Raw genomic sequence first — 20,505 nt, 5'->3', positions numbered from 1 at the left:
ATTTGTCGCCTTCTGATCTCACCATTTCTTAATTCTTTCTATCTTTTATCTAATAAATTTTCATTTTGATATCCTAATCACCATTCAGGTTACAATAATTTTAGAATCTCTGTTCCAAATGAATATGCCCCTTAATCATCCTTATCTAGTAATTTTTTTAGATCCAAGTTCCAATAACTATTAAATGAAAGTTAATTATTATTTTTAACATATGATCACCGTAAATTTGTGGTAATAAATATATAACCTACAATTATATCTTCAGAAATGATATTGTATATGCTATCTCTGATATCATATATCTTTGACTCTTGTGCTTGACAAACAACTCTATCATAAAATGTCTCATTGCCTTAATTTTTATATCTCTAGACTGTGATGAACCCATTTTGATGTATGAAAAAATATATATCTTAAGGGTGTTTTGAATTATTTTATTGATAATACATGTATTTTGATATGAATTCTCATTTCATGCATTAATTGGATTACTATGATAAAACTACACATTGTATTAGTAGTTTTATATACTTTTATAATGGATTCAGTTCTTCTCTCTTGTATGTATTTATGTTTTTTTAGAGCTAAAGTCAAATTGAAAGAAATAGATAAAAAATTATAAGTAGAGAGAAGAAGAAGAAATAAACAAGGGGTTGGTGACAATGGCCGAGCCTCCCATCAGGCATAGCATAACTAAAGCCCACTATAGGTAGGAAAAATTAGAGCAGTCAATCCCACTCCTGATAGGTGAATGCCACCGTGCAAGACGAGACACAACAGAAGGCAGCTCAATGCACAAAAGGCCCCTTCCAAATGTGCCCTAAGTCCCATTTAGCAGGGAACATAGGCAGTGGGTGGGCCCAAGCGCATGGGGGCGATGACATTTTATTCATCACTTATCTTGAATCAACAATTATAAATAGGTGTTTGTTTGAAATTTTTTGATATGAGATTTACTATCTTCATGTTTTGTTTTAGTTTGCACAAGACGAGCTGACAAGCAATATTAGGAGAATGTTCGTGGTCCAGCGGGCCACAATCTTAAGAAAATTAGAATGAAAAAATGACTGGGCTTCGAGCATACCCAGCCTATAGCACGTATCATAATAATCCTTTTTAAGTGTGTCGATATAATCTCAGTCATGTAATCTTCTAAAGGAAGATCAGATTGTGAAATCTTCTTAATTTTTTATTAAATATCATTTCTTCCTCTCCTCTAGGCTTCTGAGTGTGCACGAATGCTAACAAGACTGGTGGGGCAATGTGAATTACAAATTAGAGCATGAATCTGATGGGGCAAGCCGACTAGATCGATGATGGGGCTGTTGACATGACCCTTGGGTGCACTGGATTTAAGTGAGGTACATAACTTTGATTTAATCACATAATTTGGATTCATCCTTAAGGTGATCTGACAACCATGGACATGTCCATCCATCTTTGCCCCTTGCCATTGTCGTCATCGGCCAAACGATAGTTTTGAATTAAGGGGGATTGCCACAAGCATTTAACAGCCTTTGGAGGCCCCCAAGTCCGGGTCAAGCTATCCCTGGGAGGACTGATAGGTCCATCTAGCAACAAAGACAGGTCTCAACTTACTGGAGGAGCACGGGCTGAAGGAGAGACCCATCCTTCAAGTATTAGGCCTATTCAACGGGCCCCCGGAGGATTAACGTTATATTCGTTTGTGTTTTATTTAGTTTTGAAGGCTGTGTATGTGAGCTTACATGTTTGTATGTTCGAGCCTTGTGTTTGACCCATGTGTTTATGTGTGTGTGGGCTCTTAGGACCCTTTTGTGTGGGCATTTTCCTTGATTTCCTCGGGGGGGAGGGCCCAAGCCACCCACCGTGTCACCCGCACATGTGCCCCACTGATAACTTGCAAATTAGCATGATTAATTGATGAATTTTACATTATATTTATGTGTTTTAATGACTATATTTGCATGTTATCATATAAAAATGAAGATAAATCACTTACACTTTGATTTTACTATTATTTCTGATTTTTTATCATTTTTTATGGAATTTAACCTCATGTCAGTGAATAAATATTTTTTACAGGGACTTAAATACTTGGCTAAAGTTTGTAAGTGCTTTCCTAATTTTTTTGGAATTTTCCCATATTTTTTATATAATTTTTTGACCATTATATAGCCAAGAAATGATTTTATACATTTAAATAATACTTATTTAATTTATTTGGCATTTTTATAATATATTTATATATATATATATATATATTAAAGGGCATCCACGTCATTCGCCCGAAATTCGGCCGAATGAGTGGATGATTATCATTTATAATAATAAGAGAGAGGGAGAGACTGATTGATTTTTTTTTAAAAAGGGGCCACCCACATACACGTGCAATGAAAAATAAAGCAGCATGCATGCGGCGTCGAGTTGCCGCGTGCATTTAATGCACACGGCAATTGACATGCACGTGCATTGAAAAATAAGCAGCGTGCATGGGGCATCGAGTTGCCGCGTGCATTTAATGCACGCAGCAATGGACACACGTGGATTCAAAAATTCAAACATTGCAGCTATTTTGTCTTCTTCTGCCTACTTTGCAAAAGAAAAAATAATAAAAAATGAAACAGGGCGACGTGGCCTCTTTCTGACCATTTAAAAGGGTTTCAAATACCCAATGATTGCTCTCAGACGTGGATATCGATGATGAAAATGTCAAAAATTGCGGCTGCTTTTGTTTTTTTTGTTATTTACAATGCGACGTGGCTTCTTTATAACCATTCAAAGAGGCCAATCACTTTCTAATGATTGCGGCCGTTTGAAGCGGACAATCACGTGTCAGAACGAGATCTGAGAAGACAGAAAAGGAGAAACAATCATGCAGAACCAATCAGAAAGTGCCATTTCCAAGCTTCTTGGAGGAGAGATAAATTAATCCAACGGTGGAGATTTAGCGACAGTAAAATGACGATATCTTGATATCTCAACGTCCGATTGGGCTGAAATTTTGAGGGCATGTTTGTCTTTCTCCCCTCTACAATCTAGATGGTTGGATCTTTAAATAGAGATCTGGAAACGGGCAAAAATCACCTTTTGAAGTTCTCTCTAAGGAAATCGCGAGGAAGGACACAAGGGATGCTTTGAAAGTCGATAGTTGAATAAAATTAGCACTGCATTTTGATTCTGATTCAAGATCTGATTTTTGATCCTTAATTCCACATCAATTTAGAACATTTCTGCTTCATTAGATTTTTAATTTAGGGTTGGATTTCATCTTTTCCCCAAATTCTTCACTTTCTCTCTCTAGGTTAATTTGTCTAGTGTCTCTCTAGATTTCAATTTTTATTGTTTAGGAATTTAATTTAATATATAAAAAACCTAAAAATAGAATTTGATTAAAAAATTCATCCATCTTGAAGTCCAATTTAAAAATCCCTTTCTTGATTATTTAATTCCCAATTTTAATTCATAACAATTGTCTTAAAATTTTATAATAATTGGGAAATTAGTCATCCGAATTAATCTGATCTTAAAATTGAAATATTTCTATCTTGAGCTTTCTGACCGAAATATTTAAAATCAAAATTAAGCCTTACTTGATTTTGATTAATTAAAAACATTGTTAAGCATAATTAAGATTTATTAATTACAAAATTAATTAATCTTTGAATTAATTCCTTGAAATTGGATAAAAATTCTTATTTATCACCTCCTTGTGGTTCGACCCCTTGCTTGCTCTATATTCTATATTTAGACATTAGGGGAAATTATAAATTTTATGGTATAAGTCTAAACGCCAAATCAACGACATCACCCATAGTGCCCCACCTGCGCCCACCCTGCGTGTCACCCCGTGCCACCCTTGCCCACCCTGCAACACCATCAACAACATGTTTTACCCGCGTACACCCTAGAATGCTGCCCGCCTGCACTGCCACTACACTGCCGTGCCAGCATGATGTCTCCATGCTGTTGCTCTGTCTTCGCGCCATTATGCCACCTCCACGCCCTCGCACCACCTCCGCGTGACGTGACATCTTTGGACAGCCACGCTGCCACCACGCTCGTGCACCACCCCCCGCTCCGCAACAAGCCAGTGAGGCCACGCATGTCTGCCTACGTGCCGCATTCTTAGTGGCCACCTGCCCCACGATCGTCCATGTCACCGACGGGCGCACGCTAGCTCCTGTTGACATTTTCACGGAGGACTGGGTTGCATCTAGTCTAGTAAACTTGCACTTCCCCCCTATTTATGCATTCATTATTTCTTTTAGTACCTCCCGAGCGTGTCTCCACTGCTAGGGTTAGGATAAGTATAGAAAGGTTTTAGGGATGAAATTTCTATCAGTGTGTCCTTAGTTGGAACTGTTCAGGGTGTGTGGGAAATCACAGTAACCTTGCTCACACCGTCAGTCTTCAAGCTGACGTCCGGGTCACTGGGAGCCTATTGGCATACCCACAACCACCCCAACGTGATTTATTGGTTGTTAGTGTTTCCGTTCGCCGCCTATATTTGTCATTAATTTTTAACATTGCATCAACATCAGTTCCTATTTGCATTTCACTTGCCCAGTTGACAGTGGAACGGGCATTCTGTCCCATCGTGTATTCTGCATCAAGGACCGCCAAGGCTGGCAGGTGACCCGTTTAGAGCTCGTCTAATCAAATCGGAGGTCATGAAAGCTCCAAGAAGGTTTGGCTTGCTCCGGAAGGTGCCGAAGGAGAACAAGAACACCCAGGATGTTAACCAGCATGGAAGAAGATAAGCATGGATGCACACCAAGGTTAGAGAGAAGCAATTTCTGCTCTTCTTAATTACTGAAATCTGGTGAGGTTTTAAAAAGTCTTTGGTAGATATCTAGTTGACAATTGTGATTGCTTACATAAATTTTGTAAGAATTGACACTGAAATCCGGTTTTGAGTATCACTTGGTAGTTTGGCCTTTGTGAGGTATTTTGACAAATGCCAACTGGGCACCGAGCATTTCCTCAAAACTTGTCCCACACTACTTTCAATTTTATTTATATAAAATTAATTAAATATATAAATAATGTAAACTGCATTATGTCACCTTATGATATTCCCCAACCAAATATTAACATAAATTTAATTAATTCTTAATTACTTAGACTCTTTCTCACTATTTTTTATTCCCTCTCTATTGATATCTTTATATTCTTCTAGAAAATTAAAATTAAATAATCTTAAACTCTTATTATACATAAAATTTTCTTCACATCAAATTAATTCTTTCTAAAATAAAATTCTTATCCCCTCCTCTCTTCATCCCTTCTCTTATATCTTGCTAAAATAAAATTACCTATTTAATACCTACCCAAATCTTAATATCCCTCATAACTATGTGTACCTTCTATCTTACACATAACGCAGTATTCAGTTAAATAAATAGGGACACTAAGAATAAATTTGACCAAGAATAGTAGCTTAACTGATATCTTTGTAGATTATTATTCTTATATATTGATTAAAAGCCTAAAACAATTCTTCCTCTACCCATCTTAATATTCTACTTTATTTTAAAATTATAATTTTTTTTTATTATCCTAATTAATGTTAGAGATATATATAAATATTAATCCTAAAAATGATAAAATTAAAATCTTATCTATCCTTTTCTCTATCCTTACTATTATCTTATCTATAACCTACTATTAATGAGATTGTATATAGTCCAAATTTCTCCATTTTTCAAACTACCTGTTTCTACTTATCTTCATCTTGACTCTATTCACCTTAAGTCACATTATCTCTTCTCTTACTCAACTATATACTCAATTCCACTCATTATTCACATTATGATCTTTTCTTCCCTAACCATAACTTAACTATTAGATCAATCTTTAAAGGGCAGTCCTTGTGGAGAGAACCTTACTCCTATTAGACATATTCACATGCGTTTCTATACTTAAAATATTTTTTTTATTTAAGAAAGTTTTACTTACAGTGACATAAAAAATACATAGCTAATTTTCCTCCATCAGACTGCCTCAAGACAGCATTCTCATCATGCATGACAAGTGATGTAGAAATATACTAAGATATTGTTTCACTTTTGATATTTTACCCTTTCTAATAAATGGCATTTGGGAGGAGGTCATCTCAATACAAATAATGTCCTCAAGGACATGGGGTATGTGATCAGATGTCACGATTATCTTTTGATTATTGTGCCATTTGTAGAGGTTGGGGATTATAAAAAAGTACATCTAAATACTACGCATAAATGTCCCTAAAGCCCTAGGATGTTTAAGAAATTTTTATAGCCATGTAAATTAATCTCCCTCTAAAGTTGTATAATCTATAGACCCTTAGATGTATACCATGTGTGACACTTCTAATGGGAGTGATAGTCCGAACACCTGTGAAAACATTGTGACAGTGGATTGTGTCATTATAAATGCTCTCGTAGATTTGGGCAAGTAAAAAAACCCTTAATATTGGTGTGGTCGATACAATTGTTAATAGATGGGCATACATTTAAAATTTAGCCTCTATATTATTACGACAAATCTTATGCACTAGCCTAAGTTTATCCTACCTAATAATTGTGCCATATTGTAACTTAAAATAACCAACTTAATATGATAGAGGATCTGAATATTATAGTGATATTGGATCATACATTAGGTTTCTAACTAATAAACTACAACTCAGAATTTTTTGTGTTTTTGTATTATACTGTGCTATATATTCGGATCAAATAATATGCATCCAATCATACTTATTTTACTAAATTTTTGGTTTAACTATGATGCATATTCTCTTAATTTAGTGAAAAGTTACATCACCTGCATTGTTTGGTGTATTGTACATTTTTCAGATTTTTCACTATCAATTCTCCATGATTTCTAAACTAACTATTTCATAGAGATAACATATTGAAGTCATTTTCATTTTGAAATTTTGAAGTAAGAGATGTAATAGGTTTTGAGCCTAATTAGTCTTTGAATGGAATCATGTTTCAGATGTTAAATAAAGGAAAGAAAATGGAGGGGGCATATCAGGCCACGTGTGCAAGGGGGAGAGAGAGAGAGAGAGAGAGAGAGAGAGAGAGAGAGAGAGAGAGAGAGAGAGAGAGAGAGAGAGAGAGAGAGAGAGAGAGAGAGAGAGAGAGAGAGAGAGAGAGACCCACAACCACAGTCAACACTGAGGCCAGCTGTGGTTGCACTTAAACAGCCACAACCAGCAATTGTTGGAAGCTTCAAGGAAGGGCATCATTTCCTTTCACTACGGTGAAGAAGGGAGAATAGAGAGGGAAAAAATCAATAAATTATACTATTCTCCCATACTGTACATTGTTCAAAAGTGTCCCATATGCAGGAAAAAACATATTGGTTTGGTGATATTGACATTGGCATTTATAGCCGATATGATTTGAAGGATCAATATCAGCCAGTAATACATTGGTAAGCTAATAGAAAAAGGAAAAAACAAATCTTTCAATCATAAGAAAGAAAAAAACATAAATAGAAAGGAACAGAAATTGTGAACACTGATTCAGTCACATCATATTCTGATGTCAAGGATTGAAACCCAACACCTTCTACAAGTCACATCATACTCCGAAGTTTTATGGCCCCGAATCTTCCCGTGGAATTGGTAAACATGTCTGCTAGTTGATCATGAGAGATAACATACCACTTAATAAACTCCTACTTGTGACATTACCAGATGAAATCATCTTATGTCTTAATCTGCTTTGGGCGATTATGGAACACTGTATTCTTAGAGAAGGAAATATCTGATTTGTTCTTCATCTTAAGCTCCCAAGGGATCATATTTTTATTTCTTGAGATCTCCAATAAGCTGACCTAGTCACACACTATGATATGCTACAATGATGTCTACCATATACACAGTTTCATATGACAAGACTGCCACTATCTTTTGTTTTTGAAATGACTACCATATTAGATTCCACCCATAAAAGAATACCATACCAGCTGTAGTCTATTCATCCTCTTGGTCTCCTAGCATAATTACTATCTGAATAACACAGAAAACCATATTATCCTCCTTTCTCAAAGAAAAAAATAATGTTCCCTTCACATATCTCATCACTTTGTTCACTTATCCCATGTGTTCAATAGTTGGATTCTTTTTAAATCAACTAAGAAAACCGACTAAAAGCATTGTTGGGCCTTTTAAGTGATATTAGAATCCAATATCATGCCTCATAAAAAAAATCATATGCATAAAAATAGATGAAAACCAAAAATAGTAGATGCACACATCACCTTGTGCATAAAAAATTCTGTCTCGCTCAGTTCCTTGGATCAACCGGTTGAGCCATTCATGTGTCCGACTCTTAGATGGATCCATGTGATAATCTTAACATTGGTTCTCCTTGTGGTTCCCTTGAATAAAACCTCTTTAAATCCAAAATTATTTCTACAACCTTAAGTTTCACTAGAAGGCAGGGCTTTGAGAAATAAAGAAAATAAAGGGGGACCCAAATTTAGCTTGTATGGGCACCAGAAAGCTGGTACCCCCTTGTTTATACTTTTTGGTCTAATTATTCATAAAAGTTGCTAAAATTTGAGTGTATCCACCAATGTACAAAAATATATAGTGATGCAGGACAACAGGTGGTGATGGATGTAGGACGACTGAGGTGACGAAAAAGGACAATGGGGGTGCTAGATATTGGGCTGGTTTAAGGTGGGGATGGATAAAACAGATCACAAATCACATGGTCGGTTTCGAAGACTTAAATCCGATGAGATAGTAGTGGTGCAGCCCCTTTCCTCGTCGAGGGGGGAGTGCTGTCTTCAACCACCGCGATGATGCTAAGCACCAAAACCAATACAATCGAATTCACGTTCGTTGGAAAACTCAAGAAATACCTAATCCCCTAGTCATTGAAAATTCCAGAAAATCCAAAAGAAATCTGACGGTGGTGGAAGAACTTCTCGCGGAACACTGACGAAGAACACCGAACACCAAAGAGCTTAGGAGTACCTTTGCACCAGGGGTGTGACGAGGCAGCGGGGAATTCTCAACGCATCGTTGGCAGGATGATTGACGTGCGCTTCGACAGGGTGTCCCGACACCTAAACGGTATGCGCGGCGACCAGTGGCTGCGAGGGCATCCGGGAGCACGGCGAGCGGGCGCTGGCGGCCGGGGACTCGGCAGCCTGGGCATTGGGCGGCCCTAGCGAGGGCGGCTTGGCGCTGGGGCGGCCAACGCTAGGCACTCGGCGGCCTAGCGCTTGGGCGGTCGGGCCCTGGGTGGCCCTGGCGAAGGGGTGGCCTGGCGCTAGGGCAGCCAGGCATTGGGCGATTCGCGCTAGGCGCTCAACGGCTTAGGCGTTGGGCGGTCCTAGCGAAGGGCGGCCTGGCGCGTGGGCGACCGAACGTTGGGCAGCCTGGTAGCTCTGACAGTCTGGGTACTGGGCGGCCCTGGTGAAGGGCGACCTAGAGCTGGGGTGGCCTAGTGCTAGCAGCCAGGCACTGGGCAGCAGGGCACGAGCGGGCGTGGCCATTGACGTGAGGCGACGACGACGGCGGCGGCAATGATGGTCTGACGGGAAGAGGGTTAGGGCAAATCCTCCAAGAAGAAAACTCAATTCTTGAAAATAAATTTTCCAAATGTTTCTTGCAACATTGGCCTACATATAGGCCTTGGAGGAAAGAGAAAATACAAGAAATGACATAAAATAAAAGTGGACGACGTGTAATCGTGTCACGTCAAAGGGCAGTTCTGGATGTGTCGTTGACGACGTGTCATGATGCATGACGGCTCGGGAGGCGGTGGTTGCACGTCCGACGATGGTGCGCTCATCGTCGATGCGCTGATTTGGTCGTCATCCTGGCGCTTCTGCAGTTGATGTTGATGATGAGTCTAGATGCGAGGCGTGGCGGATGTCGTTGGCGGCGTGTCCGAGGTTGGTGCATTGACGTCATCGCCACCATATAGTGTGCGATTTTTAAGCCCATGTATCATTAGTTAATGAATTTTCTTTCTAAATATGCTTCATTGTCAAAATTTATTGATCAACTAAATAATCATATTGATTAGTAAATAAGCATTATTTTGATAATAAAGCCAGATTTGGGTCCCCCTTTCTTTTCTTTATGTCCAAAAAGATAGAGCGTCTGCATGTATCAGTCTAGTTAATGAATTTAAATGCTAAACAAGCTATATTGTCAAAATTTGTTAAATAACTGTACAAGCAAATGAATTAGTTAATACCCGACTTAAAGGGTTAAGTTTACAACCCTTGGGGTACCAAGCTACACCTTTTGCTTTAGAGTGATGAGAAATATATCAAGTCTCTTGTGAAACATTTGCCATATTCAATGACTATGCCTATATAATCATCTATCTTCACAAGACTCTAGAATAACTTATGGTATACTTAATTATCAAACAGTTAATTTAGTTATTACTGAAGAGTAACATAAACCGTACATAATACTTTGTGTAATATTCCCCTATTATCTTTCTTGAGTCAATCTCATGTTAAACCAAGGTAAAAAAAACACTTCATGATAATTTAATCATCTTTGTGTACCTTTTTCTATATATGAGCTAAGACTGATTAGAATCCCAAAGTTAGAGACCAGAACCATCCATCAAAAAGGTGTCTTGGATGTCTTGGTAAAACAGAAATGGGAATTCAATATATCATTTTACATTTTTATTAATGCAATTCTACTTATAATTTGTCTTACCCAATATATATGGTTACAAGGTTCTGGAGGGGTTGACCATTGAGGAAAGGTGTGGGTTGCCTATTTATGAGGTAAGTGTATAGCTTTTCAGTTTCTACCCAAAAAGAGTTAGGAGTATTATTATGGATAATTAAATCTCAGATCATTTCTACAGCATATCCTTAAAATATATTGTTCCTTAAGCTCAGAATTTATACAACCCTATCGCTATCAGTAATTGTTTTTCCAATCAAAGTACCATATTAATTGATAACAGAAGGAATATCAGATTTATGCTTAATCAAGTAAATCTATATGAAATGACTTACATCGTCAATAGGTATTAAGAACCAAGAAAAACCATACAAAATCTTAAAAGGGCTGGCCCCACATCAGAGTGGAGAAGTTAAAAAATACCGATTGATCAGTAATTGGACAAAAATAAAACTTGATTTATGTTTAGCCAAATAGCATACTTGGGAAACAAATCTATCCATATATAACCCTTGAAAAACATCACGGAAGAATATTTTCAAGAGATGAAAGGAGGGATGTCCTCCTCCTGTTGATAAAGAAGGCAGACTTGGTCTTCCTTGGTTGACAGGGGCCTTGACACCAGACCCTCCCCTTCTATCAAAGCCACAAAAGAAATGCCCTCATGGGACGAACACAAGTACATGACATCCCTTGTCATAGCTAGTTCACGCTTCAGGTGCACAATATTGTTATAAGGAAATACATTAACCCCATTAAATATTATCTTATACAAGGAAAGTTCAGCTGTTTTTTAAACAAATATTAGACTAATACATAGTTGAAGAACATGCAAGACATAAGTTAGGATCCAAGTGGTTCAATCTCAATAATAACCAATACCATAAACTATAAGTAGAGTACCATCAGAAGTTATAAATTTCTTTGTCCAATGAAGTACTATGTATTGGTTTAATTCTGATTTCAAGTGAGCCATGTGATCAGTAGCACAATAATCTAGAATCCAAAGTATGTGTTATGCTGGTGAGATAACTTCTTAACATATAAAAACATTGTGAGTTACCTGAGTGAATAAAGAAACATGGATCCAAAAAATTCTGAGGCCTTAAGCTGGTCCAAAAGTTGATGAAATTCTTCCTTCATTATTTCCATCTGGTTTTTTGGTGTAGTCAACAACAAAGTTGATTGGTCACACAATTTATGAAGTGCACTATGTTTGATCAGTTTGAATCACGTTATTTATCTTATAATAAGTTTATTGGCCAAATGGTTAATTTATCATCCATGGATTTTTTGGCGTGTTTATTTTTATTGTTGGTGTCATCAAGAATGAATACACGGTAGCAGATATTTGTCATATCCATATGACCTCATTGGTATGTTCTTCTTTGGTCCTTTATGCTACACATTCATTTTGGTTTCCCATCTAGTGTAACGGCAAGAGATTGTTGAAAATATATGTGGGATGTAAACTGATGGAACCCTCAATTGGGTCAAATTTATCTTCCAAAGCAACTGATTTTGACGAAAAAACTAATACTTGCTAACATAGAGCAAGTAACATTCCAATAAATGGGACAAAATAATTGTCTTTAATTCTTGTATTTATTTAAGGTATTAAATCTAATATATGGAAATCAAACTAGTAAATCATTTTAGGAAGGATGGAAAACATTTATCCAAATAAAGCAAATGTACCTTAATATTATGTGATATTTTTGACAAGGGAAAGAATTGGTGATGATACACATGATGGTAAAAACCTAGGCTATTGTTCAACAATGATAACCTAGACAAAAAGATGAAGATGTGTCTGTAAAAGATGAATATCACACTAACCTCACTGTCACGTGGCCAATAGGCCTAGTGGTGTTTTTCTTCATATTTCTTGATCAGATCATTGCTCCAAATCTTCACCATAGAAACATAAGAGCTCACCCAAGTAAGATTTTGGATGAGGAAACACTCAGCTAATTCCAATTAGGAACAAAAATATGAGGGGTGCCTTTTTACAAAGAGGCCAGAGGTATGGATGGATAGATAAAGGGGGAGAAGAGACAAGACTACCCTAAAAATTTCAGCCAAAACTCCTCCTAGATTGATAATATTACACGATTCAACATTGAATCATTCTCAACTATCTATTTTCTCTCTCTCATGCTTTCTTTATGTTGAGGATTGCACGCCAGGTACCGGATTTGAGGATGCCCTTACAAAGTCAAAAATTCTTAAAACGTTGAATAAATTCACTAATATATATTTTGACTTATGAAATTATCTTCTTCATGAATTTAATGTTCAAAATTCCACAAAAATATGAGAAAATCAGTAAAATAAAAATATCATTAAAAAATATTTGAAATAATTCGAGCATCCATGTGATATATTTTCTAAATAGTAAAAATATTTTCTTTATAGGTATAATATTAGAAAATACCATAAAAATATGGAAAATTAGAATATCATTTGATATATATTTAAATCATTGAATATTTATGTAAATCCATTTATAGATACTATGATTTATTAAATTATTATATGTATGAAATGAATGTTAAAAAATTCCATTAAGTCCGTAAAAGTGTGAAAAATCTTAAATTCATGCTGAAAGTCAAATTTTCAATTTAAGCCTTAGTAACATGCATTTATGATCATTTCAGTATTATCATATGCGAATCTCGCATTCCACATTGTGTTGAATATTGACATTGTATTTTCATTATAATGAACGTGTGTTGCTTAGAAATGAAGTCAATGAATGCACACAATAATAAATTACAATGAGATCATAGTATAATGATAAATTGTCTTCAAACATGTATCCTAATAATTGTTATCCAAAGGTGACTCAAGAAGTAAATGAAAATATCTGAGGAGAGTAGCACTTTCTAGTCATGCTCATATGATGAGTATGGCTGATCATGTTGTCATTAGTGTGGTGACATTAGGGAGATACATTTAATGCTCTTTGGGGAAACAGTTCACTAAATTAATCAATATGAATCCATAAATGGTATAATACGTAATGACAATGAGGTTGATTCAGATCACTGTTGTACAAGTAGTCCTTCTGGAAATGAGAGTGTATGGAGAATAAATCAGATTTCTGGAAGAACATTTTGATTGAAAAACGATCTGATACAGTGATCTAAAGTTTTTTGTATTTTCTAGAAGGTGAACCTCCTAAAACTCAACGTTCAGTGTCATTATGAGGACCATCTATCTAGAGGTATAGTTAATCCCAACGCCTGAATGTACATTCTATATATTTTGTCCACAAAGAACAGATTGTGTTGATTTATTGTACGGTAGCTGCCATATGAGCTTCATAATGTATTTACTATTTAATCATAAAATAGGTGATAATAAATGTGGTAGATCATGTTATTTAAAGACAACATGCGAAACCTCACCATGAACTGAGGCAAGGAAAATGATATCACCTGTGATGGGAAGAGTGAAGGTAAGTGGTGTAGAAGATTGGGCATTGGTACTCTCTCTATAGAGATACCAGCATAGTGGCAAAAATATCGAATCCCACTTAGTTGGGAAATCAATCAGTTCAGAAATTGAGCAACCAGGCTAGCAACACAAATATTGACTCCTAGTCAGTAATCAATAAGGTATGGTTTGCCAGACCTAGGAAAATGTTTGGAGGAACATGTGGGTGGGATGGGCCATGGTCAATACCAGGTTGCAATGGCTTGTGCAACAGTTTAATCGACGTCAAAATGTGCTCTGCATGTGAGACATGTGCTACGTCATAACACCATAACATATTTTCATGATTCGAGTCATGTTGAGCCTCAAGGCTATGACACCAATTGATGATTCAAGATAAAGGAAGCATAAAGATAGGAGAAACAAAAAAATAATTGTATTCTTGAAAGTGTATAGATCTTTGTTACAATGTCTTACTTTAGTTTCTTATTTTATATCCTTTGGATGAGTCCCATTAGCATTCTTATTCTTACTGACATACTATGTTTTGTTTTATTTTATTTATGATAACCTGCAGTGTCTTCTACAAATTATTACCACCATCATAGGTTGTGATGGTTCCACAATCATTGGCACCATCATAGCTTGTGATGTTCTTGAGAAATGAGGTAATAATTGAGACTTTGCCCTGTGGAGCCTAAAGTATCTTACACCAATTGATGATTCAACATAAAGGAAGAGGAAAGAAAGAAGAAGCGAAAATAACAATTGTACTCTTGAAAGTCTATAGATCATTGTTAAAATGTGTTACTTATAGTTTCTTAATCAATATCTGTTGGATTAGTGCCACTAACACAGTGTTATTTTTACTGACAAATTATGTTTTACTTTAGTTAATTTATGACTAGGAAAACCAAGAGTCTAGGAAGTTGAATGAGTTACAGAGGAAGAGAGGAGGCGTAGAAGAATAAGCTTAGAACAAAACCAAATATAAAGTTATATTCTGATATTCAAATTGCTATTGCTATCGTGTCGTCACGTAACGAAGCCACGAAGGCACCAAGGCGAAATGAATCTTCACGGCTTTGCGAAAGCGTGAACCGATTGTTTTCTCACCAGTGCTCGTGGAGGAATTACAGGGAAAATCAGCACCATTGGATCTTCCATTTTCAGAATAAGCGGCGGGGGTCGCAAGATCCATTCGTTTTTGTTATTTCGATATTTATAATCTGCTGCTCAATCACAGGTCTTGAACTCTATCTAGAGCAATTCAATCAAGGCCTTCTTCTTCAATTCTACATCGCCGTATGAGAGCAGCAGGAGGGTTCAAAACCCAGTTCTCCAACAACCCTCATTCTGTTTTCTTTTTCAGTGGTTGTCTTTGATTTAGCAGGAATGAATCTCGTGTTCATCAAAAGCTTGGGTTATCCCCCAACTCGCGTTTTAAGACATAATTTGCGATCTGGGTCGAAGCCTAAAGGGGTTTTCAAGATCCGGATGATCAGGAGAAATGCGCGCAACTATTCCTTTCAAGGTTTGATCAACCCTTATAGTCTATCTCTTGAATTCAAAACCTACAACTGACTTAATTTCAAACGATTCGAATGAACATGTTCATCAGATTTTGGGAGGTTCGCGGAACCATCGAGATTGTTGCAAGCGACAGAAATCAGATTCCTCAGTATGACGGCAGCAGAAGCCGTGCTTGATACAACCAACCTGGACGATTCATCTTCCATCTACATCCTCAAGATAAGAACAAGCAACGATTTCGGTTCTGCTCTAAGTGGGGGGGACGCAGCTATAATGATTTCCTTGATCGACGTCAACGGCGATTCAATTCTTCAGCGAATACCGTCTGTTTCATCGGTTCTCGAAGGGCTCCATTTCCAGAGGGGCTCCGTCGATGTTCTTGGGTTTCAAGGACCCAAGCTCTCCCAGATCGAAGCTCTCTGGGTTGGCCTCGAATCAGGTTTGTCTTCATCAATAAAATAAAAAAGTTTAGTAGAAAGCGAAATAGTATCATATTCTTCTTGTAAACGCCATTATCTGAATCTGAATTTCGTGAAATATTGTCAGATTTAGATGAGGAAAGAGTTTCATTCTCTATCCATGCAGTTAGCATATTTGCATATTACCATCTCAAAGATTCGGTGATGGGAAGATGGGAAGAAATTATTCAACTGTTTTAAATACAATCTTGGTTGTGATTATTATATTATATCTTCTGGCCAATAATCTGCCAAGGATCGCTGATACTCATTATTCTGTCGTGGTTTAAAGGTCAGGCTCGTGGAGATTGAACGATATGAGACTGCATGTCATCGGCAGAAGAGAAGCGACATGCATGCAGTACGCTTTTGAAGCAGATGAAGGGTTTCTCGGAGACAGCGGTGGCTCGGCCATGCTTGAATTGAGGGCCCAGCAAGTGAAAGAATCCTCCTTGGACGTAATCACAGACTATTTCTTCCAAGAACCAAGAGAAATAGGCATATCAGCGGAGGAAACCATGGCGGAGTACTCAGATCTCAAGCTTTCCTTGCTTTTATACAACTCTCTCTGCGTTGGTATCGGCTCCGCCGCGGTCGCTGCCGTAGGGAACGAGGTTGAGGCGGTTTATGCGTTTCTTGCCGGCGGTGCATGTGGTTTCGCGTACTTGCTGCTTCTACAGAGATCGGTTGATGGGTTATCGTCTTCTTCTCAGAGAGACGGTGGTGGGGAGGAAATATCGTTGGCCGGGGGGAAGTTGAGGGGGTCTCTTTGGCAGTTGGCGGTGATTTTGGCAGCGGCAGGGGTTGTCATGAGAGTCTGGGTAGGAGGAGGATCAGATTTGGCGCCTGGACGTTTGTTCCTTGGTCTTGCTGGGTTTCTCTGCTATAAGTTTGCCGTGGTATTGGCCGCCTTCGTCCCTCTGGGATCCCTGATCAGGAACCAAAGAGAGCCGTAAGAATAAGATAATATTGTAAAGAAGTCGATACACAGAGAGAGAGAGAGAGAGAGAGAGAGAGAGAGAGAGAGAGAGAGAGAGAGAGAGAGAGAGAAGAATAATTGGTATGAATCAGTGTATCTTGTGAATGCAAGATAATCATGTATTTATGGAGACGTCATTGTTGTAGTTGTGTTTGAGTTTTAACTTGTAATTAATGTGGGTTATTGCTTGTTTTAGTTAGCGTTCTGATCTTACATCGTCTTGTCTCAATTAGTCTGTTGTTGATTAGGGTTCGGCGAGTTGATTTTTTCTGAGATACCACTTGATATTACAAATATGTTTTCTATAGTGTTTTCGTATGAGAAACACAAAAAAAATTTTGTGATCAAATACAATAAATAAGTAAAGTATTATCATATCAGTGCATTAAATGAAATATACAACTTGTGACTATAATAGGTTATAAATCTCATCTATGGCTCATACGTGCAATAGCCGATGAATTGAGATAGATGCTTTGATAAATTTAATGTTTTATTTAACCCCTACAAACTTGTTGATTTTATGATATTTCTATTTTTTCTGGCTGAGCTATATGAAAAAGGAAAATTTTGGAATCTATTTCTCAGTTGTTTGTCTTTGATTTGATGGAACCAATCAGAAATAAAATTCCCACCATCTAAAGGAACTAACATACAAGGGCCTACTCAGGGGGACACAGAGCTGCTGGCGCCTGATGTCGCCATAGCAACAAGCAACAGTATCACCATTGCATATTTTCCTTTGTGTCATGGGCATGGGCAAGTGGGGTCTGTGTGTAATTGGGATATTTACGCTCGCTCCACACCTATAAACTCTTCTCAACATTCAACCTTACATAAATAAACCCCTCCTGAGTGGCATCCAAGGCACGACTAGTTCGGCCTACGAGCACAACCCTTGAGTTGGTCCTACCCGACACCATGTTTGCCAATAAAAAAATGTAAAATGGCCTAAAATATGCTGATTACTGTTGTTAGTTTTTCCCTTATGCCAACACAGAGGATGTTCCTCAAATCAGTTGTTCATTATTGTTCATTATTGTCCATTATTTCCCTTATTTCACTTATTTTTCTCGAGATGGGCCTAAAATTTTGTGTTGAATAATATTTAAGTGCCACAATTGTAAAAGATTGAAATGTTTAGGGAATATGAAACCCACTGTTAAGAAATATTGAATTATTAATAAGTTTCCTATGTCTTTACCTTATTCATTATATTAGTCCTCAAACAAATAGGGTCATGCTATGTGCATAATAGACTCAAGTTTTGTTCGGATTTGGATCCTTGCAGCCATGGTTAAGATGCAAAATTGGAAAAAAAATCCTAACCCCTTATTAGATTCAAATTTTAAATAATTTAAATACTATTTGTTCAATTAGAGGCGAAGTGCCAAAGTCTTTCTAAAATTTTATAAAGTTTACCAAACATTTTTAGTCAATATCAATGGAATTCTTATACATTGACTTTCATTCGTCATCTTACAATTTGTTTCTTCTTTCTCCTTTCTTTTGCAATAGACGACAAAAGAAGGCTCCCTCCCTATTTCCACAATTTCTTAGAATTGGTTTGTTTTTTATCTCCCCCTCTCTTCCCTTTGGAACATCTCCTTGGAGTCTCTCCTCTCCTCTTCTCTCTTCAAAGGGAGGTTCAGTATCTTTGTTACAAAGAATATTTTTGTCATTGCGACTGATGTTTATTCAATCTACCTTGGAAGCTTACCTTCCACTCTCAACGATTTTGTTTAAGCCTATCATACAGTCCATTATCATCCACTTCTTCCAAAACATCCATCATCCAGAATCATGAATCTTCTTGTGTCCAAGTCTGTCTTTTAATTTAGCTCATCCATTGCCCATGGCCCTGAATGGGATGGGATAGAATGGGTTGGCAGTATGGAGCAGTAGCATAGATAAAAAATTGGCATCTATCCATGAGTCTTTGACTCAGACATAATACAAGTACAATGAAGAAACATGACTTGAATCTACAAGTCTTGCCCTACTTGAAGTAAATAAGTCCTGAACCCACATATCTAGCTCCTCCAACCCTTGAGTCAACAAGGGGTATGCTTGAGTCCACAAGCACAAGTGAACTATCTTACAAAGAGAACACTTAGAGAGGATAAGCAAGATTTTCAACAAAACAATATGCTTCAATAGTTATCTTTTAAGGTACAAGGGGGGCTTATATGGGCCACGAAAAGTACAGGGCAGTCCATAATGACAATAATCTTGAAAAGATGACTAAAAACATTGGACAAAACTATGATGAGATAAATAGAAGATCACAAGGTAACACGCCTGAGCAAGGGTATTCTGAAAATTCAAGGGCCTTCATAATGAACTTATCTTTACATGCAGTTGTTAAAATGCAACCTATCTTTAATATGTGCCAAACATCGGAAGTCAGTCCAATGATTTGTTCCTTAATGAAGTTGGTGTTCTAATGATTCCACGCAAGAACATGGAAAATGAATGAATCTGGAATAGATTTGATGGTGTGTAAAATTATAATGTGTGTTTTAATTCATCATTAGTGCTTTGAGTTTAATTGATAAAAATATAAACATGTATACACTTAATTACAGCTAGCTAATGGTGTACCAATCATCTCCAAAATGAACAGTAATTAAGGATTCCATAGTGTTTAAATATTTATTAATGAGAAGAGACAAGATATTTATGTAATAAGGGATCAAGAGACATAACATATGCACCTCTAAAAAGGTGTGGCAGAGATATTCTACCAATTATGTCAGAAGAACCCATAAAAGGATGAATTCAGAGAAAATATATCAGAGGATTTTGTGGATCTCTGGATACTTTTCCACAGATCTTTTCAGATTCTAGAAGGATCTCATTATTGTGTCACCACTTGCTAATGGGCCTCAAGAAATAGGCTTGTGGGCTACATCAGTCTTACCGTCAAGGACACCTTACCAATAGTGTATGTTTGGCCTTGGATTCCCCTTTACTGTTGGTTTGTTCCCCTGTTGTCTTGAAGCCCATACAAAACCTCTCTTAGACAAATTGCAGTTTTTATTTATTTTCTCTTCATTATATGTAGAGCTGTAAAGCCAAGGTGAGTTTACTCTTCACTCTTTTTCTTTAAAAATCTTATGGCAACCTTAGCCAAAGTTAAAACTAATTCCCTTCTCTTCTATTTCTTTTAATTTTCATTTTTTCATATTGTAAGTTATAATTTGTTCATTTGATTATATCTAATTCACTCATAAGGTAAATTTTAATATTTTGCATCTGTATTTCTATTGATTCCTATGGACTAGAACCACATCATCTTAAATTAATCATTTCAAGTTATGAATTTTTAATAATAAATTTTATCTGATATCACATTTTAACTTAACACAGTCATATTTACTGGCTTCCAGGTTCATAGATTATAACATGTTGTGCTTCTTGATAACTCAAAACAGACTTTACCA

The 20,505-nt window shown here is 36.9% G+C and overlaps 1 protein-coding gene across 1 annotated transcript; it reads left to right on the top strand.

Moving 5' to 3' along the window:
- The first annotated feature begins 15,128 nt into the window (after window positions 1-15,128).
- On the top strand, window positions 15,129-17,254 carry LOC144701918 (Lipase/lipooxygenase, PLAT/LH2 family protein). The gene is made up of 4 exons (XM_078573735.1): window positions 15,129-15,335; window positions 15,462-15,623; window positions 15,711-16,061; window positions 16,378-17,254. Exons 2-4 carry the CDS (start codon window positions 15,485-15,487, stop codon window positions 17,034-17,036), a joined length of 1,149 nt encoding a protein of 382 aa, XP_078429861.1. The 5' UTR covers window positions 15,129-15,335; window positions 15,462-15,484; the 3' UTR covers window positions 17,037-17,254.
- The last annotated feature ends 3,251 nt before the right edge of the window (window positions 17,255-20,505 follow it).

The sequence above is a fragment of the Wolffia australiana genome, chromosome 4 (genome assembly GCF_029677425.1).
Source record: "Wolffia australiana isolate 7733 chromosome 4, ASM2967742v1".
In the NCBI taxonomy this organism is placed as follows: Eukaryota; Viridiplantae; Streptophyta; class Magnoliopsida; order Alismatales; family Araceae; genus Wolffia; species Wolffia australiana.
This window is presented reverse-complemented; position numbering and strand designations above follow the sequence as displayed.